Consider the following 12,273-nt stretch of genomic DNA (forward strand, 5'->3'; position numbering starts at 1 on the left):
TTCAGAAGGTAAAAGCACTTCAGGTGTCTATTTCGTGGCAGCTCCCAGCCTACCTCTCTATAAGTGTCTTGCAATTCAGTATATTTGTATTTTATGCTACCATGGGCTCCCCAGAGCATAACCGGAGCACAGTCTTGCTAGAGCCACCATGTGCTAGCTTAATCAGTGAGTGAAAGCTGAATAGAAAGAGTCCCCCCGCATAGATACAAGTATTGTGGCCATAGGGAAATCTAGAAATCACTCCTGAGCTCTGACCCGCAGGATCACCACACCCTGCACCCTCACGGCTGCATCCTGGACCACCTATTTTGATGGGCTGAGGAGGGGCCAGACACAGTGCCCACCATCACCTAGCACTAGCCCTGCTGCCACACAGCCACTCCTTTTAGCCCTGTCCTCCCCACCAAAAGTATTTCAGGCAAAGCTCCAGCTCTTGAAACTTGGCCACTTTGAAGTGGTGAGCCAGCGCCCCTGAAACTGACCCTACATCTGGTGGCACTTCTCCGGCTGTCAGAGCTTCGTATAGGGTTCATGTCTCTTTCCTCTGAAACCTGTAAATGTAAATTCAACTTTACATTTTTTTAGGTCTTTTTAACAGTTGGTCTCAGAAGTATCTTTGGGGTAGGGAAGGGGGTGTAGCACTGGTGGAGGGAGATATATGCCCTTGAAAATTGGATTCCTTTTTGGAAATCTGCTGACACCGGCTAATCGGCAGAGAACTAAATGATCCTACTGTTTCTACCTGCTGACGGGCTCAGCCTTGGGACAGGGCTGAAATTAGCTCTCACCACATGGCAGAGACATGACTTCCTCTTTTTTTTTTTTTCATACAAATAAGGGGTAATTTTGTCCCCTTCAGATAATAGAGCTTTGTAGTATAGATGGCCAGTAAACAACAGCCCCTCCTCCCCAACTTGGAAAGCATACTAGTGCTGAGCTAAGTACCTAGAGAATCAGGTAGTAGGTAATCTCCCTGATGAGCACTGGTTTGAAAACCCTTTCATAATCAGTGTTCTTTGGGAAATGCTCATAGACAAACCCATCCAAGCTCAGGAAATGTATTGCTCCAAAGTTGAGTGACCAGTGTCCCGGCAGCCCAGACCACAGAACCTCATGTGTCCTTACGTTTCTGCTGCTGCATCCTTTTTGTGAGTGAGGAGGTTTCAGGACTTGATGGTCTTTGGGAAATGAGGCTGTGTGTTTCGGTTCTGTTGGCCAGTGCTGTTATCTGTTGGAAAAGGAGGATTCCCTGCCCATTTTGTAAGCACACAGCTGGCAGGTCTGTTACAATCTCACTGCCTTCCAATCAGCCCCGCCCCGGCAGCAGGCAGAGTGGGGGCCTGTGAAACACACTGGCCAGACAGTTGTGGTGAGTTTCAAAATAAAAGCACCCTCCTGAGCACACCATGGCACTTCCTATCCCAGAGAACCAGCATTCACTGTGCCACATCTCTGGTCTAAATTTAGGCATCTCTTCTTCTTCTTCTTTTTTTTTTTTTTCCAGGCAAAGATTACTATGCGAACATTTAAGAGAAAAATTTTGCCCAAAGTAATTTTTTCCCTCGACTTCTATTTGGTTTCCTGCAATGTTTAGATGACTCATTCTCTTCCAAGAAATTTTAAAGAAAAGAGATGCAGGCTATATGATAGGGCACAAAGACTGCTCTGTAAATTCTCTTTCTCTTTTCTGCCGAGAAATCCCTTAGCTTTTTTTTTTTTTTTTTTTTTTTTCCGGTACGCGGGCCTCTCATTGTTGTGGCCTCTCCCGTTGCGGAGCACAGGCTCCGGACGCGCAGGCTCAGCGGCCATGGCTCACGGGCCCAGCCACTCCGCGGCATGTGGGATCATTGCCGGACCGGGGCACAAACCCGTGTCCCCTGCATCGGCAGGCGGACTCTCAACCACTGCGCCACCAGGGAAGCCCCCTTGCTGTTTGTTATAGGAAACGGAAAGGCTCCACAGTCTGCATTGTCATGGACTCGGCCTCATCAGGTCCTGTTGTTCCCAGGAATAAATGTCTTCCTTGTCTTTGGGTGGGTCCCCCTTGTAGCGTCCCAGCTCTGACAACTGCTCCACAGCAGCCGCCAGCACGGAAGCCCTTCTGGGATCGCTGGGGCCACGCTTGCCCCCAGAGGCACACAGTTAAGGTTTCTGAAATACAGAACGGTGGCGTTTTATCGTCTGCGCAAGGAGAGGTACAGGCTATTTCCTGCCTCTCTCCTCGAGTCAGAATTTCTCCCAATTGCTGGGGACTTTATCATAACTGTAACCTGGCTAACAGCACGTGTGTTCCCAGCCCAGCCCGCAGCCAGAGGGAGAGTAAGTCAGAATCACTTCAGCAGCCTGTTCAAATAAACAGGGATAATAGTTGAGTCGGTCCTTTTCCAACTAATCAGTACACGAAAGGAAACATCTGCCCGGGCTTAATTGCTGTTTGATTGGTTATGCTTTTTCTCCCCCTCTCCTTCCCACCTCTTCTGGGGACTAGGTTATTTAAGTCATGGGTAAGCAGCAGGGTAGAGGAATGGGAGTTTTCTCCTGTAACCTCTGCCATCTAAACACCAGGAGGTGTAAGAGAGGCTGGGAGGCTGGCAGGGGGAGTTGGCCTGGAGGCAGGAGGGCAGGGTGTTTGGAAATGATACTCATGGTCACTTCCTGGCCTTGTTGCTGATCTGTGGCTGGTTGGTGAGTCATTTTGCCTCACTTCAACTCCTTGGGCCTCTGCTGCTTCAATGGAGCTCAGCTCTCCTCACAATGGGAGGGAGAGGTTGGTATGTGAGATCCTGGAAAAAGACGTTTCCTCTTACGGCTTCTTCCAGCAGTTGAGGGCATTGAATGAGAGTCATTTGGGAATAGTAAATTTAAGGCTAGCAAGATACTCCTGAAGCCATCCATTTGGTAGAGCATCTTTTTTTTTTTTTTTTTAAATTTTTATTTATTTATTTTTGGCTGTGTTGGGTCTTCATTTCTGTGCGTGGGCTTTCTTCTAGTCGCGGCGAGCAGGGGCCACTCTTCATCGTGATGCACGGGCCTCTCACTGTCGCGGCCTCTCTTGTTGCGGAGCACAAGCTCCAGACGTGCAGTTTCAGTAGTTGTGGCTCATGGGCCTAGTTGCTCCGCGGCATGTGGGATCTTCCCAGACCAGGGCTCAAACCTGTGTCCCCTGCATTGGCAGGCAGACTCTCAACCACTGTGCCACCGGGGAAGCCCTGTAGAGCATCTTGGTCCCTAAGGAGAACGTGCTGATTATCTTGTGCTCTGTTGAGGAAGGCCAACCCCCCGTACACTGAAGTGGGGGTGTTGGAATCTAATGTGGACTCAAGAAGCCAGGCAAAGGATGGCAAAGAATTATAGAATGGCAGAGGTTGGAAAAGACCTTAGGAACGTTTAAGCCAAAGACTTTCATTTTATGGAAAAGAAAACAGAGGTCCAGAGAGATGGACCAGGTTGTCCAAAGCTATTTTCCTGATAGTGGAGGAGCTGGAAATAGAAGAGTCTTGTGATTGCCAATTCAGGGCTCCCTCCATCCCTCTCCACACTACCAGGTGTAAAAATTCATGTCTGCTCACAACAAAGGTCACACATATGTTACATTCCATAATTAATTCCTTAATAGAAAAATGTCAAAGCATAAAAGAAGAGTGAAAATGACTGCTAAACATGTAAAAAAAGGTTTAGGCTCACTAGAATTAAAGGACTGCAAATTAAAAGAGGATACCATATCAAATTTTCAAGACAAAAAAAGTAAAAAACATTCTTATATGCTTCTATTGGTATTTTAAATGGGTACAGTTTTTTCCAAGGGCAATTTAATGGTATAAGTTAGCAGTCTTTGACTCAGCAATGTTACTTCTAGGGGAAAATAATGACAGGTGTGTGCATAGATTATATACAAAGTAATTAAATACAGCATGTTTTAGTACAAAAAATAGTAAGCAAAGTAAATGTCCAAGAATATAGGAACTACATCAATATAATCTATTATAATACTATAGAAGAATAATACGTAAGGAAATATTCACAACATATGTCTAAGTGGATAAGTTACAGTGTGTATAATGCAATCCCAATTCCATAAAAATTGTAGAGAGAAAAATGTGTAACAAAGTCTAGAGTGGTGATTTCTTAGCGGTAGGAATTAAGGGTTGCTTTTTCTTTTTTGAGGTTTTCTACAGTTTTCTTATTTATTACAATAAATGTATATTCCTTTTGTAATCAGAAAAAAATATTTTTAAAGTCATATATCTTGGGAAAAAAAAGCAAGATCTTAAATTATTATGTTTCTGACATGCAGGACATCTTCCTTTCTTTGCCTGGGAGCTGAGCTGTACCAGGGGGTAGGTAGTATTATACCTTCTGTTAGAAGGGCATTGTTGGTATCTGATTTTTAGTAGGAAAGAACTAGAAGGAGCTGGCAGAAGATAAAACAAAGGTTTCCCCTCTCAATGACCCAGTGATGCCAATCAGTTTTATGTCCTGCTCTCGTGGGCTTGGCATAGAACACTCAGCATCAAAGGCGTGACTCATTTCCTTCCTGCTTCCTTATTCTTCTCTATTTCTACCCTTTTCCCCATGTAGTTAGATGCCAGCCCTGGGCGGCAGCAGCGAAGAACCTGAGAGCCACCACTCCTTAAGATTAATCTGTTGGAGGCCCCTTAACATATATCATCAGTATCAACATTAGCAACCAGTCATGTTTGAGGTACCACTGCCCTGGGAGTTTGAGGTAGAAATAAAGCAAGTAAGAGGTATAAATTCTTCTTGCTTGGAGGCTCCTATTTAGTCAGGTACTTGGAAGTCCTTGGATGTTTATATACGCATGCCTATCTCACCCTATTTCACATCTTACTTTCCTCCACAATTCTCAGGAAAGCCTGACTGCAAGGATTCAAGAAAGCTCGTCCCACCTAACAACTGTTGCCAAGTGGGTTGTGGCTTTCAGGCCTGCTCTTCGGGGACCAATTGAAAAATCAAAGGCTACAAGCCATTTTCCCTCCACGCGATTTCCTTTGCTAGGCTCTAGAAGGGGCACGTTTCATTTTATTAAAACTCTTTTAGCAATCTGACCATAATTTGGTCTGATCAGAGTGGTTATCTGATTTGCTGGGTTAAATAATGGGCCTTAATTGAGTCTGTGTTATTTGTAGAGCCCGTGCTGCCCTTGCCTTTGTTGCCCCCTCCTCCCTCCTTCTGTTTCCCAATTAACCTTCATTCCTCTTTCTTTGCAGAGTAAAGAAGTCGGCCAGCAGCTCCAAGATGATTTGATGAAGGTCCTGAATGAGCTCTACTCGGTAAATCAGCTGGGTTGCTTGGCTCTGTCACAAGCAGAGGGAAGCAGCGTTTGGCAGCTTGTGGCCATACTCACGTCAGCAACAGAACTGAGCTGAGGTTGAGGACAGTGCATGGTCCCCGCTAGGGATGACTTCACCCATCTCTTTTTTCACACTCTTATTTTCAAACTGGAATGAGCCCAAAGACACTTTCTCAAAATAAGATCTCTCTTCAGCTGTGCAAGCTAACGCTGGCTTCTTTGGGGGCATCATCACCAGAGACCAGCCAAGGCCTAGGTCACCAGCACAACTGACCCTCATTAACAGCAAACCAGGGACCCCCGAACCTAATGGCAAGGAGCATAGCTTGCATTGCTCCATGAATGATACTCGCCCTATTGGACAGGACCTGTTGTTCAAAGTTTTGCATCAGTTCTTGGATTGATCTCGTGGTTTGAGACTAGAACGAGTGATCTTACAGGGACGCAGTCCTAAATGCCCTTAACATAAGGGACCAGTTCAGGCAGAGAGAGCTTTGTATCGACTCCCTGGGGCTTTATAAAGGCCACGCCTCCACTAGTGAAGGGCCAGGCTTTGGGTTTGGAGAAGAAAACACAATTTGTTCTGAAGTGACTGGCACTTCAGGCACATGATGCCTGTGGCTGATGCGCGTTTCTTCATGCACTGGGAGATGGTGGGGGCTGTTTCTCCCCCAGCCGTGTTTCGTTAATTATAATTAAAACAAACACGCACACCTAGGAAATGCCTGCTGCCCTATAGGGAATATTACTATTGTGCAGCTAAAGCCTTTCAGGGCCCCCTTCTCCAGCTGGGCTGTGCCAGGCCTTTGTGTCTTTCTCCAGGATTGCCCCATCCTGTTTTGGAGGTGAAATTGATTTCCTGTGTTTACTTGCTTATTCACTGCATTTTTTCTTTCTTTCTTCCTTTCTCTCTCTCTCTCTCTCTCTCTCTCCCCCTCCCTCCCTCCCTCCCTCCCTTCCTTTCTTTCTTTCTTTTTTTAAATTTACAGGAAGACAGGCAGTGGCAACATGTATCACAGGCATTTGGGATCAGAGAATTCCGTGTTCTTGATCCAAAAGCCTAGGTGTGGCCACTTTGTCATGGCAACTGTTAAGCAAGTAAATAGGGTAGGGTGGCCATCAGCTTTGTCTCCAGTGATGCTCAGTTTGTTTGCAATTTCTACTCTGTGACTCTTCTGCTCTGAAGCCAAGTAGATAGATGGTTCCCTTTGGTTCAGTTCCCAAGTTTTCATTTCTTTCAAATGAAGTTAAGGCTGTTTAAAAATAGGAGCATGTTGACGTGAACCTTTTTCAGACTGGATGAGTTTCCTGAACCCTCTGGTCTTTTAAATGCTTTATTTCTGCTCTTTATTTATTTTTAGAGCATCTTCTAGGCACGAAGAAGAGCTACTACTCCTTTCTCCTGGCAAATAATTCACTAAGATAGAAAATAACGCATGTAGTCATTATATGAATCCTTTTGTTTTCCCATAAGCATCTTGGGCCTCTGCTGCTGCCCTTTCTGGGGACGAGTCGGGTGGGTTATCAGCAAACTGCAAACCAGTATAAATCCAGTGTGCCACGTCTGCAGTGGGATTTGAGGCAGCAGAGGAAGAGCAGCATCTAGGGATCTGTTAACTTTCCTCTAAATTCTAGGTCTCCTAATATGCTGATCTTTTTAAACAAAAATAAATAAGTGAAAAGGCATAATATGTGTTGGAGTGAGAAAAAACCTTGGAACTCACTACTCTAAGCAGGGCCGAGCTGGCACCTTGGGCTATAGTCTTCAGGCCATCTGAAGTTGCCCAGGACTTCACTGGCCACTGTGAGGCCATAGTCCACGCAGAGCAAAACGTCTTCCCATTAGTGTGCAAACCAAGAATTGGCTGGGCTTGGTGTCCCCTTTCATTAGGTGAATTAGTACACAGTCTTAGAATCTATCCAAGGCCCAAACAAAAATTTGACATTTTCCTCTAGTAGGCAATGGGAAGAGAAAAAAGAGTAGAGAACACTGGAAAGTTCCAGAGAAGGAAGAACAGTCTGGTGCAGTGATTCTCAAGCAGGGGGATTTTTTCATGCAGGGGGACACTTGGAAATGTCTGCAGATGTTTGTAACTGTCACCGCTGGAGCAGAGGGTGCTGGAGGTCAGGGTGCAACTGAAATCTTATCATGCACAGGACAGCCCTCACAACAAAGAACTGTCTGGCTTAAAATGTCAATAGTACTAAGATTGACAAACCCTGGTCTAATGACTAGTCTCCTGAATTAGGCAACGCAGATTCTACCCAGTCTCCACCAGCTATATGATCTTGGGGGATGCTCCCGACCTCTGTTGAGCCCACTCTCCACATACTCCATGTGCTGGTGTCTCCATTTCCTTGGGAGTGGGGAGTTTGGGGGAGTCATGCTTCATGAAATATCAGACTATAGTTAAGGGTCAGATGAGTTTGCAGATTCTATAGTCCATTAGAAAGTTCAGAGAATAGAACGATGAGTTGTTTCTTCTGGAGGGTGAGATAAGTATAGGACTAGTCTGAGAAAGGCACCATGGCATTAGGGTGACTAACTATCTTGTTTTACCTGGAACTGAAGGCTTTCCTGGGACATGAGACTTTCAGTGCTGAGCCTAGGAAAGTCCTGAGTAAGCCAGGATGATCGGTCACCCTATATAGGACAGTGGTTTCATCAAGTAGGAACTTGGGACTATTGTATGCTAGCTTTGAGGAGATACTTGCTGTATATACTCTCTCTGTGTCTCTGCCTCTCTCAGAGGAGTTAGGAAGGGAACAAGGGAGGACTTCTTTTCTTTCTTTTTTTTTTTTAAATAAATTTATTTTATTTATTTATTTTTGGCTGCGTTGGGTCTTCGTTGCTGCATGTGGGCTTTCTCTAGTTGCGGCGAGCAGGGGCTACTCTTCGTTGCGGTGCGTGGGCTTCTCACTGAGGTGGCTTCTCTTGTTGCAGAGCATGGTCTCTAGGGCACGTGGGCTTCAGTAGTTGTGGCGCACGGACTCAGTAGTTGTGGCTCGTGGGCTCTAGAGTGCAGACTCAGTAGTTGTGGCACACGGGCTTAGGTGCTCAACGGCATGTGGGATCCTCCTGGACCAGGGCTCAAACCCGTGTCCCCTGCATTGGCAGGCACATTCTTAACCACTGCGCCACCAGGGAGGCCTGGGAGGACTTCTTATAAGGAAATTTCCCCTTATTTGATCTTCAGTAAGGGCCTCTATAAGCAATTGAAGTTATTCGTGGGCATGGGATAAAGGAAATCAAGGATGCAAAGACCCACCATATTCAGTGCTCTTCTTACCTTGTATCTGCCCTTAATGCCCACAAATACCTCTTTTTGGGAGACTGATCACCTACGGGTTGATAATTTAGGTATTTTTGAACCTTGATGATCCAAGGGGCAGGACCCAGGTGTTCCCAAATAAAGATGCCTTTGGGCGAGAGGCCCAGACTCTCACCATAAGGGGCCAGCTGCCTCTCTGTACCTTCCTTTTATCTGCCTGAAAGGCCTTTGATTTTCCTGACTTGGCACTCTGTGCCAGGGGCCGCTTGCCACAGCTGCTCCTAGAGAGCAATCCCAGTGAGCATTCTCCTCCACGTGCTTTTTACCCCCTAATGGGCTGGCTAGTTTACAGGCCATGGCATAAGTGGTTTTCATTTTCTGACTGATGAATCAGGAATGCCTTTGAAGTCAGAGCACACTGCTTCCCAAAGAACTCCAGAATTCTCTGCCTCAGTTATACTCAGAGGCTGTATCTGGAAAAGCCCAGCAAGGTCCCATAGAAAGGATTGAAGGTGGGGGCACTGAGCCACGTGGACTGGCTGAGTAGGAAGAGCCAAGGAAGCCCTAGAATTGAGAAAGAAAGAAAAGGTGTTGGGACACTGGAGCTGTTGTTGCCCCAGAGGTTTCAAGCTTCTGTCCTCCCGTGAATATATGTCCCCTTGATTTGGTGCAGCAGCTGTCTGCAGAGCCACTTCAGACTGGAATTTAGCACCTGCTCCCCTGAAACAATGTCAGTTAATAGTCCCCCCACTCTGCCTGCCTGTTTGTCTTCAGCACTCGGCACTAAGGATACAAAGACGCGTAAGAGATGTCCCTGAACTCAAGGCATTAGTTTTAATAGAAGAGACAGAAAAGCAAAGCGGTAAGCGAAATACGAGGTGATGAATCTTTCACATGTCTACACAGAAGAAGGGCATGAAGTCAGGCTCCTTGGAGAGATATTTGAATTGAGTCTTAATCGCCAAGAGCTCTTTTATTGTTCTCTAAATATTCCTTTTTTGCTGCATCCTGCTCTTGTTTCATGATGCAATGTCTTTTCATTTCTCATTGATCTCTCTGGGGATATTACTGATGGATTATTTTTGACATTTCCTTCTTACTGTGTACTTTCTGTTAACTCTCAATTGTTTGCTTTGGTCTTAGTCTTTCACATTAGATATTTTCCTTAAATGTTTGGTAATTTTTGCTGCCTGCTCATATTTTAAAGTGAGACATTAAAAATCTGCTTGGAAGTTCTGTGTCAACTGTGGTCTTTACTGTAGGGTGATCTGACTGGACTGTGTCCATGGGGAAGCCCTGACATCAGTATTTGTAGATCTTTTATATCAGATGGGCAAATTCCTCAGATAAGGCTCTTCTGATCTCCTGCCTATGTCTGGGGGCTGAGTCATGAAGAGGCCTGGCCATCTCAACATTCAGTGTAGAATTTTCCTGTTTTAAGTTCAGTACCCCTATCCTCAGCTGAGCCTGGTGTCCCCAAGCCATAGAAAATAAACCTCTAGTCTTCCACCACAGAGGGGGAGGGGATGGGGTCTGGGAGTCTAACTGTTCTCAGGTGCTCAATAGTTTCTCTTGTTTTTAGCTCCACCTTCATCCCACTGCCACCGACTCCTCTCAGGGCTTCTGTGATTTACTGGTTGCTTCTTGCCTCTCCCTACTTTTGGTTTAGCATTCAGTAGGTCAGTTACTACTTGCCTCTCCCCTTTTCATCTTCTGCTTTCATTCTTTTTGTTTTTCTCAGTTTATACCTAAAAAATAATAATAGAAAAACTCTTTTCTATTATTCTAGTGTGGCTTGGGGAAGGAGCAGAGCTAAAGGCATGAATTCAATATTTAGTTTTTCAAAGTAGAGTGAATTCCTTTGTAGAACTGCAAATTTAGACTTCTGAGTTTTTCCCCTAGTTTGTTTTGCCTCACTATATATATTTCTCCAACTCCTATCTTGACTTCCCTATTTCTCCACTTGTTTTGACATCAATTACTCAAGCTTCAGCCTCAGGATACCTAGTTTTCCCTTGAATTGAAAGACACTAGTTATACTTCTATATTTGCAAAGAGGAGAGATTCAGTGTCATTAAGTCATTTGGGCAACCACATTTATTGTAAAACTACCACTGTGTATATATTTCTTAACTGTGATGCAGAAAGGAAAACACAAAAGAAGTGGTGCTTACCCTTAGGAATTTATAGTTTCTTAGATGAGGTAGTGTTTTACTCTTTTAAAGCAAGTTCTTTAAGTTCTTTAGGGGAGTTCTTTAAAGGAGTAATATAAATTGTTGATTTTTATTACTTCATTTATTGTCCTGTTGACACTATTCCTTTGACCCCTTTTTTTTTGTCTCTCATGTTTATTCATAGTGTTTCTTCTTTACTTATTATGCATCTTCATGGAATAAAAAATCACTTTCTTAAAATCAATTCACTTTTATAACTGTTCACTCGAACTTTTGAATCCCTTGGTCACATTCAGGTCAAAAGAGAAAAAGGAGCCTCCTATCTGCCCTTCTTCTGCCAGGATAACAGATGCGTCTTTCTTGCTTTTTAGTCAATCTGGAAAGACTGAATTACTTAGGAAGGTTTTTAATGCTGTCAGTTGTTAAATATTGCTTCTCCTGTGTACAGAATATACAGAGTAGGTCTTATACTTATAGGAAATGATGTCAGGTTCAGAATAAGGTGAAGCTGATTTAAAACATTCTGCATCGAAAATGAGACATTATTTAAAGTCTAAAGTACTTTGATTTTGTCAGTGTCCCAGTATTCTTTACTCTTTCCTCCACCTCCAGCTAAGAGAGGAACATACCCACAAAATCCCTCTAACCCAGGATTTCTCAGCCTCAGAACCATGGGCATTTGGGGCCAGATAATGTTGTGACAGTCAAAAATGTCTCCAGGCGTTGGTCCTCCGGGGGCCAAATTAGCCCCCATTTGAGCCTACTGCTCTAACTCTCATTTATAAACGAAACCAGATTCTCTTTTTAAGCCTCTCTTGACTAAATTTAGCCTTTCCTCCCAACTAATCCAGCCATAGACGTAGGCAGAGGAGAAACACTGGTGCTTAGTGGCTAAGAATGTGGACTTTGGTCTGACAATCCTGGGTTTGAATCCTGATTCTGATTCATTTACTAGCTGTGTGACCTTGGGTATGATAGTTAATCTCTTTGAGTCTCAGCTTCCTCATCTTTATATTGTTTATTTTTTAATTTATTTTTGGCTCTGTTGGGTCTTTGTTGCTGCACATGGGCTTTCTCTACCTGTGGCGAGTGGGGGCTACTCTTCGTTGCAGTGCACGGGCTTCTCATTGCGGTGGCTTCTCTTGTTGCGGAGCACGGGCTCTAGGTGCGTGGGCTTTGGTAGTTGTGGCTCGCGGGCTCTGGAGCGCAGGCTCAGTAGTTGTGGCGCACGGGGTTAGTTGCTCCGCGGCATGTGGGATCTTCCTGGACCAGGGCTCGAACCCGTGTCCCCTGCATCGGCAGGTGGATTCTTAACCACTGCGCCACCAGAGGAGTCCCTCGGCTTCCTCATCTTTAAAAGTGGAAATAATAGCATGTCCTTCGGACTTGTTGTGAACATTAAATGAGGTGACATACATAAGACCCCTGACACACAGCGTGTACTGATAGAGATTATTATTAGTATTACACCCTGGCTCTCCTCTGTTGTTCAGTCACTCCCCACCCCGCCACACAC

At 44.9% G+C, this 12,273-nt stretch overlaps 1 protein-coding gene across 4 annotated transcripts in view; it reads left to right on the forward strand.

Moving 5' to 3' along the window:
* Nucleotides 1-12,273, forward strand: part of SRGAP2 (SLIT-ROBO Rho GTPase activating protein 2) — a 238,064-nt gene that overhangs the window by 155,641 nt on the left and 70,150 nt on the right. For all 4 annotated transcript variants that reach the window (XM_079929684.1, XM_079929686.1, XM_079929685.1 and 1 more), the window contains exon 5: nt 5,229-5,291. In XM_079929684.1, coding sequence (XP_079785810.1) covers nt 5,229-5,291 — 63 coding nt within the window. The remainder of the gene's footprint in view (nt 1-5,228; nt 5,292-12,273) is intronic.

Source organism: Stenella coeruleoalba (genome assembly GCF_951394435.1).
Source record: "Stenella coeruleoalba genome assembly, chromosome: 1".
Taxonomy (NCBI): domain Eukaryota; kingdom Metazoa; phylum Chordata; class Mammalia; order Artiodactyla; family Delphinidae; genus Stenella; species Stenella coeruleoalba.